General features: G+C 38.5%; 1 protein-coding gene across 4 annotated transcripts in view; it reads right to left on the bottom strand.

Annotated features, from left to right (window-relative positions):
* Positions 1-21005, bottom strand: part of VWA8 (von Willebrand factor A domain containing 8) — a 382692-nt gene extending 361687 nt beyond the window's left edge. For 3 of the 4 annotated variants that reach the window (XM_010374503.2, XM_030922264.1, XM_010374504.2), the window contains exons 1-2: positions 20744-21005; positions 12001-12078 (exon numbers count right to left, since the gene is read on the bottom strand). In XM_010374503.2, coding sequence (XP_010372805.1) covers positions 12001-12078; positions 20744-20906 — 241 coding nt within the window. In that variant the 5' untranslated portion in view covers positions 20907-21005. Of the gene's footprint in view, positions 1-12000; positions 12079-18599; positions 18704-20743 lie in introns of all 4 variants that reach the window. The other variant, XM_030922265.1, reaches the window with a different exon arrangement.
* Positions 21006-21031: the final 26 nt, after the last annotated feature.

Here is a 21031-nt window from a genome sequence, read left to right as displayed (position 1 = left end):
GACTCCACTAAAAATACAAAAACGAGCTGGACATGGTGGCACCCGCCTGTAATCCCAGCTACTGGGGAGGCTGAGGCACTTGAACCTGAGAGGCAGAGGTTGCAGTGAGCTGAGATCGCCACTGCACTCCAGCCTGGGTGATAGGGTGAGACTCGGTCTCTTTAAAAAAAAAAAAAAAAAAAAAAAAAAAGGTAATAAAATGCATCAAAAATATTGAATCCTTCTTGAACATTGTGCCTGGGGAAAGAAGGCAAAAGAAAAAGTAAGCACATTGGATAAAGATTGCTATCGAGACTCTACAGGATACTTAAGAACACGTTCAAGGACTTTAAAAGTTGATGAGACTCTTCCTTTTAAGGACTCTATTCTTAAAAACACATCTAGGTCAGGTGCGGTGGCTCACGCCTGTAATCCTATCACTTTGGGAGGCCGAGGCGGGCGGATCACAAGGTCAGGAGTTTGAGACCAGCCTGGCAGACATGATGAAACCCCATCTCTACTAAAAATACAAAAATTAGCCAGGCGTAGTGGCAGGCGCCTGTAGTCCCAGCTACTCAGGAGGCTGAGGCAGGAGAATGGTGTGAACCCGGGAGGCGGAGGTTGCAGTGAGCCAAGATTGTGCCACTGCACTCCAGCCTGAGTGACAGAGTGAGACTCTGTCTCAAAAAAAAACTAAAGAAATCTCAAAGGTAATCCTTTTCTCAAAGAAAATTCTTATATAATGAGAGGCAATTAGTCCAACTATTGAAAATAAGGCAGATCTTAAGTAGCGGCAGCCCTGCATCTTTGATTTTTTCCCAAGCTCTAACTCTATTAAGTAAGGGACTCTTAGGTAACACTTTCCCAGTGAAGTTTTGTGTAATTTTTGTCACTAATTCATTAAGCTTGACAAATAGCTGCAATGATTGTTCTTTATTATCTACATTTACACAAAAACCATGCTATCATTTATGATACTGATGAATTTCTCAAACCTCAAAATTATTTACAAACTAAAGGAAAAAATTCTCTCTTCCTGTGGATTTTACGTCAAAACTCACCATTTTAAATAAAGCACAATGTTGTAATTCTTACAGAACTCTTTGTGGGCCCTAATTGCTTGGATAAGAGTTCAGTGTGTCCAGTAAACCTTAAATGACCTCATATATAATTGGTCTACCAACTGCAACAAGATTATGTAAGCAAGCAGAAATATAACTCTGAGGTCAGGTTGAAAGTTATCTATTGAAAACCTGCTATGCTGGAGCACAACCTCATAAGGCAAACCCTGGAAGAAATACCATTTTTGATACAATATAGTTTAACTTCAAGCACAAAAGCATGAAAGAATTCCTTTTTGAAAACTGCCAAATTCATCTAAGCCTTAAGATTCCGTTTCCACAGAGAAAAGTAAAAAAACATTTATCCACTTCAACACTTACAGGTGAGAGACTCGGGACTAAGATGATAAATGGAAGTTATAATGATCAAGGCAGGAGGTAACAAGACCTAGATCATTAAAAAAAAAAAAAACTGAAGAGTAATCCAACTCTCATGTCTATGATGTGCCAGGTTAGATGCTGCAGTGGGGAAGATGTCTTGCTGTGCCCAATGCTATGAAGACAGAAGCAATTCAAAAGAGAAGTTGATAGCTGACTGTAGACTATACATATTTATTATTTCAGGTGGTCAATGAATTAAGAAATTTTACTTTGATGAGATAATACTGTTTTTGTGTAGTTTTGCACTGAAGTTTAGATTTCCAGCTGAGAATATTTCTAGTCTTAAGCATCAGCCACTTAGCAGGATTTCTACCACTCTATTAAACTTTAAATATGAATATCAAGGTTCATATTTCGACATTGTGATTTTTATTATTCCTTCATTACTGTAAGATAATAGTGACTCTCAGTGCTCTAAACAATAAATTTGATAAAGATAGAAATAAAATAGCACTGTCACACCTCAAGTAATTCAGTATTTTTAATAATCTTTCACATTTTTAAATTCCAAAAGAATTTTCTAACATACTGTTCTTCTCATTCCAGGACTTATTCTCAGGAAAATCAAGAGTAGCTAGTAAATAGCTAGAGACACTGTGGCAGACTGTAAAAGGAAAACCAAACTGAAGTCAGGAAATCTGGGTTTTGCTACTAATTAATCAGTCTTCTGACCTCCTTCTCTGGTCCTACTTTCCTGGCTATGAAATCAAAGTTTCAGAGAGGATAATAATTGCTCAAGTCCGTTTCTTCAACAAAAGTCTATCATTTTATGTTTCACTTGAAAATGTTAAATATCTAAAAAGCAAAAGTCTTTTTAGAATTAGGTAAATCAAAGCATAAATACAGGAAGAAAAGTAAGAGGGTATCAGACTTCAACAAAACACCATTGCCAAAGTATTTTAAAATACTTTTTAACTCCAAAACAGAAAAAAAAAAAAAAGTCCATCAAAATTCTCTCATAATCCAAAGCCATAATCTCTAATCAATCAAGTAACAGCCACAGTGAAGCCAAAGAACTATAATTCACTCCTTTTGGAAACAGTCCCCAAGAGAGGCAGAAAAAGTTCAACAAATATAATATTGGAACACAATGCAGTAAATGAATGCACAAAAACATGTTGTATTATGCAGGACAATTTATCTGTCTAATCAATATGTAGCAACCACATAATGCATATGTAGCTACTTAAGATTTTGGTTGATGTAGCTCAGTCACTTATTTCAAGTTCATCAAACCCCTAACTGACTTTTTCTTACAAATGGACAGAGTTGCTCATAATAAGATTAGTAGAAACAACGCAACAATTTACTACTGGATAAAACATATGGTACCACCATCATCCTGATGTACAAAGGATAATAGAGGAGGAATACTTATATTGTGATTATGGTAGGAATAATGATGAATGAATAGCAAGAACAGAAAATACAAATTGGGTCTACAGGCTATCCAACCGCTTTCAATATTAACTCTTCAAGTAAATTTCAAAGAGCAAGCTACTAATAACAAAACACAAAAAGTTTTGATTACATAAAGGATGAATGAAAACTATAATAAAAGTATGTAAACAAGAAAATGTGGTGATTTTTGGAGGTTTTTTGGTGATTTGCTCTCAGTCAGCCACTGTATTGCCCCTCAGTCATTTGCAAAATACTAAAATATATTTAAAGTCTATGCTTTTAAAGTGTGTATTATTGCTAGGATCTATTAAATCCTTAAAACTAATATAGATAATCTTGTGAATTCTCTCACTTAAGAAGATTCCCAATATAATTAAGCATTTGTGACTATGACAAGCACTTCAGCTGACCCCAGATATAATACAGCACCTCAGAAGCTAAAAGAAGGAATAGCTAATGCTATCCTCTGTTGAATGCTATCAGACAATGACAATGCCTCACGTCTAGGTGCGACTGAAAATGCCAACATTCTTGCTACACTGCAAACACAGTACATTTGATCTCTGAAGGAAACTGAAGCTTATTTGAAATCCTACAGCCATTTGTAATCATGCAAACAACCTAACTGAGGGCAAATTAAAAATCAAATTTAGATGAAATGTATACAGAATTAATTTATTAAGAACAAGACTAAATGAACACTAAAATATTTTTAGCATATCTCTTAAGCACAATCATAGCAGCCCTTAGTAATCCTCATATTCAACAGTGTCACAGGCATGGAATAATGGAAAACGAAAAGGAACAAGAATCAGGAGACTGGAAGAAGGACTCTGTGGACAACCACATTTACTGAGCACTAAGCACCAGGTACTACCCTACACATTTCACATATGCTATTTGATTTAATCATTGTAATACATCCGTGAAGTTGAAACAATCACCCCTATATAGTCAAGGAGGCTCAGAGCTGTGAAATAACCTGCAGAAACTGGCATTGCTAGAAACCAGTACAGCCAAAATTTTAAACATAATTTCCACCCCAGGAATCATTTTCCTACAGAACTCAAATTACATAAAAGTTTTCCCATTGTCGAGACTGGATATTATCCCTTGCCTCTCAAGTTTACTATAAAACATTAGCTACACTCATAATAAGAGAAGACCCAGAAAGCAGAAAAAGTGCCCTTTTTCCCCAATTATCATGTGCCCATGCCACGTAAGGTATTATACATCTATTGTGTTCATTTTTCTCCAGACAAGTATAACAACTTATTGAAGGATTTATGTCATTAGTCTCACCTCTGGAAAAGAAAACCTACTAAAAATAATACACTTAGGCATAACCATTAAATAATGAATATTAACAATAAATATTCCCAACTCTCACTTCTAGTTAGGATGAAATGAGTTGCAAGAGAATTTTATTTCCAAACTAACCAACAGAATAAACCAGCTAATCTATAAAAATCACAGTTTCCTAAAACTCATCACACAGCTAAGAAAACAAAGCCTACATGAACTAAATTCTAGAAAAGACTGAGCCTTTTCAAGGAAAGAATAGACCCTCAGCTAACTTTCACCCCTGGTAGAATGGCAGGAGGAAAAACAATCTGCCATAGATATGTCAGAAGAAACAAACTGAACTTTCAACAAACTTATAATGGCCACACACAGGCAGACATAATGTACTGAGAAGTCCGAGCCACAGAGAAAACCTGCATCCACCCACCTACTCTTTCCCAACAGTCCTTACAAGTACACAGGGATGTACACTACAGACCAAATAAAGGGAAAGAGCTGAGACATATTCTTCCTGAAGCATGTTGGACCTTTCCCTAGTGCAAGGCAACAGCCCACTAAAAGGCCAGTGGTAGGAGAGAAGAGGAGACAGAGATTCCTCCTAGGCACTCCAGGTCTTTATCCAGTGCAAGACAGCAGTTCCTTAAGGATGGTACTGGGGCCAGATAGCTGAGATAAATCCCTCAGAGGCACTCTTGGCCTTCAAGAAGTGGCCTCTGGAGGCTGAGGGCAGTACAACAAGACAAGAGACAGCTGAGTTGCAACAAGCAGACTACAAGACTGAATAGCAAAGAGAATTCCCCAGCATTCCAAAAATCTGGCAGCTACACAGCAGAGATTTTCACAAACCTCTTGGCCCCAGGTTTGCCATAGTTTGTGAAGCTGGCATTAGAAGAGGAACTAAAATAAAAATAAAGAAATATTAAAGCTTGGAAAGCAATGAAATAACAAATGGACAAGCAACAGAAAAAAAAAATCAATAGTCAAAAGCTGTTTCCTTGAAAAATTATTAGCATTGATAAACCCGTAGTAAGACTAATTAAAAAGAAAAGGAAAAAACACAAATACAAATTTCCAGTATCAGGAACAAAATAGAGAATCACTATAGATTCTACAGATATCACTAATCACTACAGATTCTCAGATATTTAACAAATAAAGGCTGTATTATGAAAAAATGGTGCCAATGAATTTAGAAGCAGAGATGTAATAGACCTAACCTTTTAAAATAAAGCAGAACTATAAAATTCTTAGGAAAAAACACAGAATGTCTTTACAATCTTGGTGTAGGCCAAGATTTCCGACACAATGAGCACTAACTTTAAAAAACAAATAATCAATAAATTGTGTGTAATCAAACTTTCTGCCAACCAAAAGATATCAATGAGAAAATGACTAAGCAAATAGATTGAGAAAAAGTATTCATAATACTTATACATGACAAAGTACTTGGATCCATAATATATAAAAAACTTTTGCAACTCAATAATAAAATTTTTAAAAATTGAGGGTTTTTTTTAGTGGGCAAATGACTTTAACAGATACTTAAAAGTAGATATACAAATGGCCAATAAGCTCAGAAAAATATCTTGAACATCATTGTTCATCAGAAAAACGCAAAGTTAAACCACAGTGAGGCTGGGTGCAGTGGCTCATGCCCGTAATCCCAGCACTTGGCGAGGCCAAGGCAGGTGGATCACCTGAAGTAAGGAGTTCAAGACCATCCTGGGCCAACAGGGTAAAACCCTGTCTCTATTTTAAAAAATACAAAAATTAACTAAGCAATGTGGCATGAGCCTGTAATCCCAGCTACTCGGGAGGCTGAGGTAGGAGAATAACTTGAACCTGGGAGGCAGAGGCTGCAGTGAGTCGAGATTGCGCCACTGCACTCCAGCCTGGGTGACAGAGCAAGACTCTGTCTCAATAATAGTAGTAGTAGTAGTAGTAGTAGTAGTAGTAGTAGTAGTAGTAGTAGTAATAATAATAATAATAAATAAACCACAGTGAAAAGACAGGCATTATTGGAATAGAGTAAGGACCTCTGAAAGTTCATTCCTTCTTAAAAAACCAATAATAATGGCATAAATTGTCAAACTCAACTTCTTCTGAACTCCAGAAATCAAAAAGTTTTCAACAATCTCATATGCATTTATCTAAGAAAAGGGGTTAATTTGCCCTGACCCCATCCCCATGTCCCCAGCTCTGTGATTATCTTCGTTTTTCTTCTCTTTTTTCTTTTTCTGAGACAGGGTCTCACTTTGTTGCTCAGGCAGGAGGCTTGCAGTGGCACAATCATGGCTCACTGCAGCCTCAACCACAATAAAAAACAATATTTTATTTTTAATTTCTGTAGAAACAGGGTCTTAGTGTCTCACTATGTTGCCCAAGGTGGTCTCGAACTCCTGGCCTCAAGCGATCATTCCACCTTAGCCTCCCAAAGTGCTAGGATTACAGACGTGAGCCCAATTGTTTTACAACCAACTGCCCACAATCATGGTGAAACCAGCAGCCTGGAAGTCACTGAAGTGAACAGAACTATTCAGAAGCTCCTCAAAAGTCTCATCCCCAGAAAATTATCCCTACTTGACCTGTCTGGCAGCTCCCTGAAATGATCCATTTTTAGAATTTGTCTTTATTTGATGTACTCAGAGCTACTGTATGCAAACAGCACTAACCCCGGGCATTTGTCAAAAAAAATCAACAATTGTTTAACATCACAGCTGCCTGAGGTAGCAAAAACATTTGGAGCTAACAAGAGGACAACCAAAAAACTTCAAAAACAAAAACAAAAACTGAAAATGAGATGTTCGTAGAAGGCTTTGAAAAGCTTCAGTGTATGCCTAGGAATCTGAAAGGCCATGCATATATTCAGGAAAATCCTGAGAAGGACCTAATCTCTCACCTTCAGCTAACCTTGAGGGTCCACACAAGCAGAAAGAAAAGGTTGAGACACAATTGTAAGCTACCGATGGAGCACTAAAACCATGCCCAACTTGCACACACAGACTCTCAGCAAAAGCCAAGAGACTTATTGATTCAAGGCATTAAAGAAATCTCTGTCCAAACATTAGCTGACCACTAAGCTAACAAGACAGGTCAAAGAATACAGACTTTAAGGAAACAGAGTAGGAACATCACTAAACAAAAAGCAGCAACACAAGGAGCAACCACAAAGCCTGGGAAGGAGAGATTATACTATTTAAAATGTCCACTTTCAATAAGAACAAAATTATAAGAAATAAAGAAATAGGAGAGTATGGCTCATACATACAGAAAAAAAGGAGTCAATAAAAACTATCTCTGAGTATGCCAGACATTTGACTAAGTAGAAAAACACTTTAAATAAACTATCATAAATACATTCAAAGAATTAAAAGAAATCATGTCTAAAGAAGTAAAGTACGACAACAATGTCTCATGAAACAGAGTACCAATAAAGAGAAATTATAAAACAAGATCCATATAAAAATGCTGAACTTGAAAACTCTGATAAAATTAACCAGAGGGGCTCAACAACAGATGTGAGGAGGCAGAGGAAAGAATCAGCAAACTTGAAGATTAGTCAATTGAGATAATCCAATCTAAGGAACAGAAAGAAGAAATTATAAAGAAAAATGAACTGATTCTCACAGACTTGTAGGGCACCATCAAATCTATCAAATATAATGGAAGTCCTACAAGGAGAGAGAGAAAAGGGAATAAATTAAAAATAATGAAAAATAATAGCCAAAATCTTGCCAACTTTGATGAAAAACATTAATTTGCACATCCCATCCAAGAAGCTCAACAAACTCAAAACAGGGTAAATTCAAAGAAATCTATGCTTAGATACACCCACAGTCAAACTATCAAAAAGCTGAAGAGAGAATCTTGATAGCAGAGAAAAACTGATTCATCATATAAAAAGGATCCTTGCTAAGATTGATAACTGACTGCTTTTCAAAAACTAGGAAGTCCACAAACAGTAAGAAGACATATTCAAAGTGCTGAAAAAAACTGTTGACTGAGTATTCTATTTCCAATAAAATTATCCTTCAAAATACACAGGAGAAATGAAGACATTTCCAAATTGAAAAAAAAAAAAGTGATAATTCACCACTAGCAGACCTGCCATATAGAAGATACTTACTAAAGGGAATCCTTCCTTTAAGCTGAAATGAAAGCACACTAGACAGTAACTCAAATCCACATGAAGAAATAAAGATTATCAGTAAAGGGAACTACATAGAAAAAATAGTAATGACAATGTAAGCATATTTTTGTTTCTAACTCTTCTTCTGCCTGATTTTAAAAACTTCATAAAGCAATAATTATAAAACTGTGCTGATAAACTTTTAATGTATAAAGATATAATTTGTATGACAATAATAACAAAGGAGGTGGAAGGGAACAGAGCTACATTGGAGTAGTTTATATACTATTGAAACTAAGTTACCATTAATCTAAACAAGATTGTTTTAGGTTAAAGTGTTAATTACAATCCCCAGGATGACCACTAATAAAATAATTCAAAGAAAAAACAAACAAACAAACAAAAAACCCAATGGGCCAGAGTGTAAAGGACAGATTGCAAAGGCATTTAGAGGGTAGAGTCAATGGAACCTTGGGTTAGATTAAAGTGAGATATTCTCCCTACACACACCTGTGTACTTCCTTGTAAAATCCAGTTTTAGCAAAAGAACGCCATTGAAACAATTTATCCAGAACCCGCCCATCCTCATAATCTAATCACCCTTGATATCTGATCAGAGTCCTCATCTTCCACCATCCCCCAGGTGATGTCTGATCACCCCAGCCTGTCATCAGCAAGAATTCTGTTAGGTTGGCTTAGCCAGAATCTCCCTTAACCCTGACATTTCCTCTTAATAATTTTCTATCCACCAACTCCCACACCGTTCCTTGGCTATAAATTACCACTTGCCCATGCTGCATTGGGAGTTGAGCCTGATCTCTCTCCCTCCATCCAAGACTCATAGTGACAGTCCTGAATAAAGTCTTCCTTACCCAGCTTTAACACATATCATTGATTTATTTTTTCTTTAACAGAGCACATAGTCTAGTGGAAGAATCTGAAGAGTGAACAAAAAGCTATTCTATATCATGACCAATAACTGGAACAAAGAATAGGAGAGGCGAGTGGCATGAGATGAGGCTAAGACTAGATCAAGAAATTAATAGCTAAGGATGGACCTTTATTCCCAAAATACTAAAAACTCATTTAAAGAATTTTGAGAAAAGAAGTGACATGATTTTGGGCAAATAATCATTGTAAGTCATTAGGGAAATGCAAATCAGAACCACAATGAGATGTCACTTCACATGTCTGATGATGGCTGTGATAAAAAAGACAAACAATAACAAGCATTAGTGAGGATGTGGAAAAACTGGAATCCTCACACATTGCCAGTTAGAATGTAACATGGTGTAGGTGATTTGAAAACCATATTGGTGGTCAGGCATGGTGGCTCACGCCAGTAAACCCAGCACTTTGGGAGGCTGAGGTGGGCGGATCACCTGAGAACAGGAGTTTGAGACCAGCCTGATCAACGTGGTGAAACCCCATCTCTACCAAAAAATACAAAAATTGCTGGGTGTGGTAGCCTGCACCTATGGTCCCAGCTGCTGGAGAGGTTAAGGACCTGGAGGTTGAACCTGGGAGGGGGAGGTTGCAGTGAGCCGACATTGCGCCACTGCACCCTAGCCTGGGCCACAGAGTGAGACCCTGTCTCAAAAAAAAAAAAAAAAAAAATCACTTTGGCAATTCCTTGAAATGTTAAACATAGAGTTACCACATGACCTAGCAATTTCTCTTCTAGGTAAAACCCAAGAAAGTTGAAAATGTGTCCATATAAAAACTTGTATATGGATGCTTGGAGTGGCATTATTCACAATAGTCCCAAAGTGGAAACAATCTAAATGTCCATTGACTGATGAAGCGATAAGCAAAATGTGGAATATCCACACAATGGAATATAATTTAGCCATAAAAAGCAATGAACTACAGCATCAATAAACCTTGAAAACATTATGCTAAGATAAGCAAGATACAATGGCCACATATTATATGATCCTATTTATATAAAATGTCCAAAATAGACAAATCTATAGAAACAGAAAGTATATTAGTGATTGCTAAAGGCTGGGAGGGTGGCGGGGGAGAGAGAAGAAAGAAAATGGGAAATGACTATTAATGAGTATAAAGTGTCTTCATGGAGCGATGAAAATGTTAGATAACAGTATGGTTGCACAACTCTGAATAAACTAAAATTAATGAATTGTACAATATAGAAAGGTGAATTTTACGGTATATGAATTATATCTCAACAAAGCTGCTTTAAACCAAAAACCATGATGAGTTACTTTTTCACACCTAGTAGACTAAGATTAAAAAGACTGTTGAGAAGGATGTAGAACGTCACTGTCGGTCAAAGGTAAAATGGTACAACTGCTTTGGAGAATTCTTCGGCAGTGTGTTAAAAAGTTAAACAGGCATCTATAGTATGACATATCAATTCAACTCCTAGTTTTCTTACTCAAGAGTTATACCTGATGTAAATGACGAGTTGATGGGTACAGCACACCAACATGGCACAAGTATACATATGTAACAAACCTGCACATTGTGCACATGTACCGTAGAACTTAAAGTATAATAAAAAAAAAAAAAAAGCTGATAACTACGAGAATTGTATAGGAATGTTCACAGCAGGCTTAAAATGAAAGCCATCCAAATGTCTATCAATAGGATAATGGATAAACAAACTGTGGTATCTTTACACAATGGAACATTATTCAGGAATTAAAAACAAACTGATAGGTATAGCAACATAGATGAATCTCAAATTAAGGCTCTTCATGAGAAAAAAAATACATACACACATATAACCATACCATGTGATTCTATTTATATATAGCTAAAGAATAAGCAAAACTAATCTACCATCATTAAAAAAAATTAAAAAATTAAAAAAAGAACAGTGATTTCCAGGGCAGGGTAAAGGGGTAAGAACACAAGAGAACATTTGGGATGATTAATGTAATATTGGTGGTTATACAGGTTTATAAAATTGTCAAAACCAACCAAAATAAATACTTAAGATCTATGCATCTGCTCACAATAGCAAAGACTTGGAACCAACCCAAATGCCCATCAATGATAGACTGGACAAAGAAAATGTGGCACATATACATCATGGAATACTATGCAGCCATAAAAAATGATGAGTTCATGTCCTTTGCAGGGACATGGATGAAACTAGAAACCACCATTCTCAGAAAACTAACCCAGGAACAGGAAACCAAACACCGCATGTTCTCACTCATAATTGGGAGTTGAACAATGAGAATGCATGGACATAGGGAGGGGAACATCAAACACTGGAGCCTGTCAGGGAGTGGCAGTCTAGGGGAGGAATAGCATTAGGAGAAATACCTAATGTAGACGACGGATTGATGCGTGCTGCAAACCACCATGGCACGGTGTATACCTATGTAACAAACCTGCACGTACTGCACATGTATCCCAGAGCTTAAAGTATAATTTAAAAAAAAAAAAAAAGTTCTGTCCATTATACGTAAATCTTATTCCAGATAAAAAAGAAACAGTAGGATATGAGAAAAATAAATGTTTCTACTGTTTTAAATACTCCAGAACAAAAATCAGTTAAAAGCAGACTGGCATAATATTGATAAATGTTGAAGCTGGATGATAAAAACATTAGGTTTATACTATTCTCTCTAGCTTTATGCAACTCTGATAATTCCCATAATGAAAAGTTAAAAGTTATTCATTCACATATTAATAAATATTTCTTACTGTAGTTCTGTGGCACAAGTTCTGGATTCTTAGGAATTTTCAATTTGTAGGATACATCTCCAATATTAACTGTATCACCTAAAAAGAGAATTTAAAAACAGAATAATTATAAGAGACAAATGAGAAAACCATAGACTATGCTAGAATGCTTGTCCTGACCTACAGGGAGGGATGTTACAGAAATGTACTACACAGCTGTCTATATGTCAAGCGCTATGCTCTAAAACTTCTATTCAAAGTATATATGTATAAAGGAGAAGTGAGGCATCAGTGAAATTCACATTTTAAATGCTATGTTAGCAAACAAACAAAAATCATGATAAAATACATCAACAAGCTTTATTTCATGAATAGTAACATTAATTAATATAAGCAAAAACAATACAGAAGAATGCATTTTTTTTTAAAGATCATTCAAAGCATCCACAGAGTAAAATCCGTTTTGTTTTTTTTTTCATTGAGACGGAGTCTCGCTCTGTCGCCCAGGCTGGGGTGCAGTAGCAGCAATCTCAGCTCACTACAAGCTCCGCCTCCTGGGTTCACACCATTCTCCCACCTCAGTAGCTGGGATTATAGGCACCTGCCACCACACCCGGCTAATTTTTTGTATTTTAGTAGAGACAGGGTTTCATCATGTTAGCCAGGATGGTCTCGATCTCCTGATCTCCTGATCTGCCCACCACGGCCTCCCAAAGTGCTGGGATTACAGGCGTGAGCCACCGCACCTGGCCTTTTTTTTTTTTTTTTTTTTTTTTTAAGAGGGACTCTCATTCTGCCGCCCAGGCTGGAGTGCAGTGATGTGATCTTGGCTCACTGCAACTTCTGCCTACTGGGTTCAAGTGATTCTCCTGCCTCAGCCTCCCAAGTAGCTGGGATTACAGGCGTGTGCCACCACACCGGCTAATTTTTGTATTTTTAGTAGAGATGAGGTTTCCCCCTGTTGGCCAGGCTGGTCTCAAACTCCTGACCTCAAGTGATCCACCCACCTTGGCCTCCCAAAGTGCCAGGATTACAGGCATGAGCTTCCACACCCATCCCATAGAGTGTTATCTTTAACACACATCCTGAACCTTTTTATATATATTCGTACACCCTTATTTTCTTTTTTTTTTTTTTTTTTTTTTTTTTTTTTTTTTTTTTTTTTTTTTGAGGCGGAGTCTCGCTCTGTCGCCCGGACTGGAGTGCAGTGGCCGGTTCTCAGCTCACTGCAAGCTCCGCCTCCCGGGTTTACGCCATTCTCCTACCTCAGCCTCCCGAGTAGCTGGGACTACAGGCGCCCGCCACCTCGCCCGGCTAGTTTTTGTAGTTTTAGTAGAGACGGGGTTTCACCATGTTAGCCAGGATGGTCTCGATCTCCTGACCTCGTGATCCACCCGTCTCGGCCTCCCAAAGTGCTGGGATTACAGGCTTGAGCCACCGCGCCCGGCCACACCCTTATTTTCACTACATACAATTTCAAATTATCCAGCACCATATCCTCAAACTTCAATATTTCTAAGTGCATAAAAGGAATAAAGCCCCAGTGGCATAGATGCCAAGAACTGGCCAGGTAGTGGATCACAATGGGAATTGGACTCATTGGGAAACAGGGTGGTGATCAGTGAGGCACATCTGCTATAGACAAAAGGGAAAAGTTATGACATTCATATGGACCAGGCATCTGCCATCCCTGCCTTAAACATTGATGTTCGTGGCCATTTTCTGTTACCACCCTATACTTTCATCAGTCATTTAATCCACACCAATGTCCCAACTCTGACCCCTATACAACGTGTTTTTTTTCCAGTTAAGGGTACTCTTCAAACACCATATACAACTAACTCTTTAATGTCTATTTTGGCTCAGATCTCTCTCCTGAGTTTCATACCTGCCAGTAGCCTACTGGACGCTTTACCTAGATATTCCAGAGACAACTCAACAAACATACAGAAACAGAATTCTATATTATCCGTTGTGTGCGCCCAACCACCTCTAACCAGATCCACCTCTTGTATTCCTATCTCGGTGACTAACACTTTATCTCCTCAGCCTAGAAGGCCTTCCACATCTCTCTCACACCACTTGCCCTCTACACAACTACTCCTGAAATATCTTCATCTCCCCATTGAACCTTCCCGAACTTTTCCTCTAGCACAAATTGATCACGCCATTCGTCTTTCTGCTAGCACAGGCTCTGACTTATGCTTTTATAATGGAAATACAAATTCAAGGAGATAAGAGACATTTTCTAACAATTAAAGAAGAGCTTTTTATCTACTTCCAAAATAGAGATAGGATATTCTATTTCCACTAAATACTGAGTATTTAGTACACTCAGAATTTGTACTAAATTGCTAGAATATTCTGTTTCCGCTTAAAAGATACACTCGGAATTTATAATTTTTTTCTTTTAAATGCCAATATTTACAACACACTGGAAATGTCATCCTTTGCAACTATTTAAACTTACCAGGAAAACTTTAGCTATCAACCTAAAAATGTTTAAAGGGATACATATTTTTAAAATCCTCCTAACAGATAAATAAGAAAAAGTTTTGAAGACTACTGTTTAGTCTACAAGACTCCTTTTTTCTTGGTACAAGGCCTAAGTTTTAATCATAATTTTATCCGCAATACCTGAAACCTAACAGATATTCAATGAATGTTTGACAAATGAATAATTATAATTTTAAATTAAATATTTTCTTAAGTATTGCTTTTAAGCTCTAATGATTTTCTCTTTTGAGAACATCCCATCTACTAATGTGCTTATAAGTCAAGCCATTTGTAATGATTTATTTAAGTGAGATAGTTTAAATACTCTCTAAAGGGGAATAAGAATATTCACAAGACAACAGGTAACATAATTTAGGCAAAAGAAGCTAATGCATGCCTTTCTTCAAGTAAACTGTGGGTTTACTTGAACTAGACTCAAATACTATTGAAGTGCCTACAGTGCCTGAACCTTGTTGGATTTCTGATTGGTTCAGTTCATAGGGGCTGTCAAGAAGTAAACTTCAGTCTTTATTATTCTCCTGAGAATCTTCATAATGGCCCTTCTGGTGCACCATATCCTCTCGAGTCTTAAATGTTTGTATGCAGCCATTCATTGAGCATTCAATGGTCTCACTTTGACCAAAACAGCAAGAACAGAAAGAATTATTCAACTGATGTAATACCAAATTCCATAGTGAGACCAAGTAAGTCCATTAAGTTGGTGACAAAGAGTATCAACAACGCCCAAAGTTTTGGTGAATCTCTCAAAATTAAGAAGCTAACCAAAAGGGGCAAATTGTTAAATTAAACCAAATTTGATCTAACGATGCCTCTGTACTTGGAGTCCTTATGTAATGAATTGCAACATAACTTTGTATGTAAATTAACTGAAACCAGAACTTAGGAGTATACTTTGGTAACAAATAGATGAGTCTTAGCCAATCTGAGCGGCTGAGCTTTGGTCAACCACAGGCTGCCAACTGATGAGACCGTGTTCAAGTAAGGCAAACACTGAGTTATAGCCAAGTAAGCTGTTTCTGTACCTCACTTCCACTTTCTGTCCATAAATGCTGCCTGCTCACGTTGCAGAATGGAGCTCTCTGAGCTTATTCTGGTTCTGAGGACTACCCAAATCACAAATTGTTCTGCGCTTAAATTTTGTTAAGTTTAGTGAGTCTAAAGTTTCTAACCGTAGCTTTGACAAAGTTGGTTTCATGAGGGTTTTTCAACAGTGGCACTATGAACATTTTAGGCCGGATAATTTTTTGTTGTGAGGGGCTGTCCTGTGTGTCATGGACTGTTTAGCAGCATCACTGGCCTCTATCCACTAGATGCCAGTAGCACCCCTCCCTCCTGGTTCTGACAACCAAAAAGAAACATCTCCAGACATTGCCAAATGTCCCCGATGGGGGGAAATCATCTTGGGTTGAGAACAACTGGGTTAGTGTCATCATTTTTATATATACTAAACTTAGACCCAAGAGAAAACTAAATATATCAGCAATTCCCACACTAGTCTATGGGCCCCTAATGCGGATCTGCCTAATGATTTATAAGCTTACCATTGTTCTGAGCCTTTCTGTTAAATTCTTGAATATACAATGGGGTCAGAATATCCTCAGGGTCAAAATAACCTACTGCAGGTTCAAAGTAGTTAATAATTTCCCCAAGGTTCAATACCTGATAAATACAAAGCTTAGACCAAAACCATAGTATAGTTCTTTCCTCTTTACACTGTATCTCTCAGTTGAAGCTACAGTTCTGTATTTTCCCTCCTCAAAGTTGTTACTATCTACTCCTATTGTAGCCCAAGGATATAATGTTAAAATAACAAAAATTCATGTAGATGGATGTTTATTGCAGTGTTTATATATTTTAGACAATGTGAATGTCCAAGAATGAGACATTAATAAAATAAATTATATGGACATATAAACTTAGTAACTATTTTAAACAATCATGTACAATATTTATTACCATGTTAATATGTTCACAATAATGGATATAATTATAAAACATACATGATCCCATTTCTTTAAAAAAACATGTATCTGTATAAATATACATATCATCCAGGCACAGTGGCTCACATCTGTAATCCCAGCACTTTGGGAGGCAAAGGTAGGCAGATCACTTGAGGTCAGGAGTTCGAGACCAGCCTGGCCAACATGGTGAAACCCCATCTCTACCAAATATACAAAAATTAGCTGGGGTGGTTCACATGGTTTGCCTGTGTATCCACCCAAATCTTATCTTGAATTGTAGCTCCCATAATTCCTGTGTCATGGCAGGGACCAGTGGGAGGTAACTGAATCATGGGGGCAGGCTTTTCCTGTGCTGTTCTCGTGGTAGTGAATAAGTCTCACGAGGTCTGATGGTTTTATAAAGAGGAGTTTCCGTACACAAGCTCTCTTGCTTGCCACTACATAAGACATGACTTTTCTCCTCCTTCACCTTCCACCATAATTGTGAGGCCTCCCCAGCCATGTGAAACCATGTGAGCCCATGAAATCTTTTTTTCTTCATAAATTACCCAGTCTCTGGCATGTCCTTATAGCAGTATGAGAACAGACTAATACAGGTGCACACCTGTAGTCCCAGCTACTTGGGAGGCTGAGGCAGGAGAATCACTCAAACCCAGGAGGTGGAGGTTGCAGTGAACCAAGACCGCGCCACTGCACTCCAGCCTGGGTGACAGAGCAAGACTCCATCTCAAAAATAAATAAACAAATAATTATACATATATATGTAATCTGATAGGATTAATGCTAAAAAGTTGATAATTATAAATTTGGGTGGGAGGATTATGTTTTAGGGAATTTGTATTTATCACTCTTATACAATAAACATAGATGGCTGTGTTAAAGTATTTTAGAGTATTTCTATAAACAAATTTACTTCAGATACAAGGGTCATAAAGAAAAATCTGTGAATCCCTTTAATAATAATGGTGTTAAAGGAGAGCACCAAAATGTCATGATATATTTATACAGTTATGTTTCTAGGTTTATCATTTGATCTATAGTATATTTGAATGCATTTAACATCAGAGTCCCACTGAAACAACTTGCTTGGCTCCATCTGTAAAAACACTACAATAATCTTTATTGAAAACTCTCTGCAGTAGATATCCTTGTTAACCTTGTTAACCTCTTTGCTCTTAAAAACCAAGAGATAGTAATTTTAAAGGAAGTATAAAGAGATATAAAGAATTTACAATTATAGATACTTATACTATCTGACAGCAAAGGATAAAAAGCAGTGGGTTTGGGTTGAGTTTGTTTGTTTGTTTTGTTTTTAATATAAGTGACCTATTTTCCGTCTGCTTATCAGCCTTAACAAAGGTCCTCTCTTGAGAGCAAACAAGGCAATTCCAGCCTCTCCTGCTCCTTCTCTGTATGAACTTTCACATAATAAGCCACTGAATGCTTATTAGGTACAAAGTGTGGGCAGGCACCAAAGGAATATATAGAAAAATAGGGCCGGGCGCGGTGGCTCAAGCCTGTAATCCCAGCACTTTGGGAGGCCGAGACAGGCGGATCACGAGGTCAGGAGATCGAGACCATCCTGGCTAACACCGTGAAACCCCGTCTCTACTAAAAAAAATACAAAAAACTAGCCGGGGGAGGTGGTGGGAGGCTGTAGTCCCAGCTACTCGGGAGGCTGAGGCAGGAGAATGGCGTGAACCCGGGAGGCGGAGCTTGCAGTGAGCTGAGATCCGGCCACTGCACTCCAGCCTGGGCAACAGAGGGAGACTCCATCTCAAAAAAAAAAAAAAAAAAAAAAAAAAAAAAAAAAAGGAATACATAGAAAAATACAACAAATACTCCAGGAGAAATAACACCAGTATATAACTTAAATCTATTATTTATGAACTTTACTTTTCTTTTCAAACTATTAGGAAACAATGTCAATTACACAGAGAGGAGATAATCAGTTACTGGTCACATATATGAATGCAGCTGAGAGCATCTTCCCAACATAAGATGTAATCCATTATGGCCTATTGCTCTTTGTAGTTTTACACTTGTCCGTGTATGATCTCTGATTCAAAATGGGACACTCCCATCTTGATGGCCTTACTCTCAGGCCTCAGAGTAGTCGAAAGTGTGCTGTCCATTTACCTGGCTCACAATTGCTCTTACTCGAGTCCAGATCTCTGATGGGTTCCCAGCTTCATTCAGCCACAGTACTCACACCTTCAAAATATACTTCTTGTGGTCTGATCCTGCCAGAGTGAATGACTGATTTAAAGAAGATAATATGTTCTCTGTAATATGTCCATGACTCTCACATTTGAAGCAAAGCCTATACTTTGATTTACTGGCTATAACAAAATTTGAGAACATTTACAACTAATCTACCAATACGTATATAATACAGACTTTAAAAACTCACACTCATATGTGTTTCTAATGTTTTTACAATCAACATGTATTATCCATGTACAAACAACAATTGTTTTTAAAAAGTTCAGGTCAATTCAGTCTGCTAAATCTGCCTACCCAGATAGTCTGGACAGTCCTGAATCTAAAAAAAACTTGGTTTCATGTCTTCTAGAGAAAGGCAAGGAAACAGAATAATTCTCAAATAGCTAAAACTGTACATACTGAGAATAAAAAAGCTAACTTTTATTGAGCATTAATATGTGCCACAGATTATATTAATAAATCCTCACAACAACCATAATAGATATATTCTTCTTATCCTTTTGCAGTTAAGAAAACTGGGACACAAAGTTAAGTAATCTACCCTCAACGACCCATGGTTAGATAGCGCATAAGTGGATTCCAACCCGGACTGCTTAACTCCAAAACCCAACCTACAGTTTATGCTACACTTCCACCTTTGACCTCTGCCTTCTAGGGCAAAGGAGCAAAAAACAAAGAACACACAAAAAAGTTAAAAAACAAATGAATAAACAGCCTAGAAGTGAGAGTAATTGAGAAAAAGCAAAAAAAAAAAAAAAAGCAAAATTTGAAATTGCAACACTATGGTGGGGGATGGGGGGGGTGTATGTCTTGAATGAATAAAATAAAATGCATGGGACCTAAATATGCTTTTTTCTTTTTTTTTTTTTTTTTTTTGAGACGGAGTCTTGTTCTGTCGCCCAGGCTGGAGTGTAGTGGCGCCATTCTTCTGCCTCAGCCTCCCCAGTAGCTGGGATTTCAGGCGCCCGCCACCACGCCCAGCTAATTTTTTTATATTTGTTTTTACTAGGGACGGGGTTTTACCGTGTTAGCCAAGATGGTCTCGATCTCCTGACCCCGTGATCCGCCCGCCTCGGCCTCCCAAAGTGCTGGGATTACAGGCGTGAGCCACCGCGCCCGGCCCGTATGTTCATTTCTTAGCAAGGAAAACTGAGGGTTGGGGAAGAATGCAAGAGGACAACGAAACCTACAATTTCACAGTGAAAACCTGTTATTCCAGGCAGCACTGACATTGACAAAATCTTGTCTAGAATCACTTCACCATTAAAGGGTAGCAACAACAGGCATCCTTTCCTTAACCATCACAGTAACTCTAACTCCACGAACGCACAAGAAAAAGAATTCCTAAAACCAGCTCAAGTAGAGCCAAAAAGTACTGAGCCTAGAAATCAAAGCATGTGATTCTAGCATAGTCATTAGTTGTGTGTTCTCCAGCGAATCACTTTTCCCTTCTGGGTTTCAATTACCTCAATTGTAGAGGCAAGTGTTTTAACTAAATTAAGGTGTAACTGTCAGCTCTAAGAATTATGTGAAACTTTATAAAGAAAACTCCTGTAAAACTTGGAAATGCTCCAGGATGCATTTAAAACACCGTGAACTATGGGTTCTTTGGCGAGAATGTTCCCTTCTAAGCCGCCCCAAGCCCTGGCTAGACCATGACACAGACTGGTTTCCAGGCCCTTGAGGCTTAGAGAGCAAGGTCAAATCCAGCTTTCAATAATTCCATAGGGCTGAGGCATTAACCTCTACGAGTATTATAATCTAAGAATTCTGGGGGTAAAGGCAGCGGCAGGGGAAGGAGAAATCACTATTATAGGTCATCAGAAACCTTAGTTCAGACCCCTCCGGTTGCATGGGCACAGAGAGTGCGAGCGCCTTGCCACGATACACAGCAGTTAGCGCCGAGGTCGGGACTAGAACCTCGATCTTTGAGCTCCCCGATCGGCAAACGGTCCTTCCAAGTGCAGCGAAGCAACAGAGAGGAGAGGCGACGGCGCGCGGGGGCCCGGCACAGAGCGCAGGGGCACCAGGGAGGACAGGAGCGCACCCCCATTTACCTGTGTCGGCCCCCGAGCCGGCGTGCAGTAGTCTGACCTCTGGCCACTGCCTGTCGCCACCCGGTCTGCGCTGCACCACCTGCTGCAGGAGCAGCCGCAGGCGCCGCGAGGCCGGGCCGCTGTGGCCTCCGGGTGCCCCGAGGAGTAGGAGCCGGGATTGCATGGGGCCGGGGGCGCTGCCGGGGACGGCGAGGGGGCCCGGGGGTCGAGGTGCGTCCCGAGCAGGCAGCGTGAGGCGGCGCAGAAAAGCAGACAGGAAGCGGCACCTATCCGAGTCCGCCGGAAACT

The sequence above is a fragment of the Rhinopithecus roxellana genome, chromosome 18 (assembly GCF_007565055.1).
Source record: "Rhinopithecus roxellana isolate Shanxi Qingling chromosome 18, ASM756505v1, whole genome shotgun sequence".
NCBI lineage: Eukaryota > Metazoa > Chordata > Mammalia > Primates > Cercopithecidae > Rhinopithecus > Rhinopithecus roxellana.
This window is presented reverse-complemented; position numbering and strand designations above follow the sequence as displayed.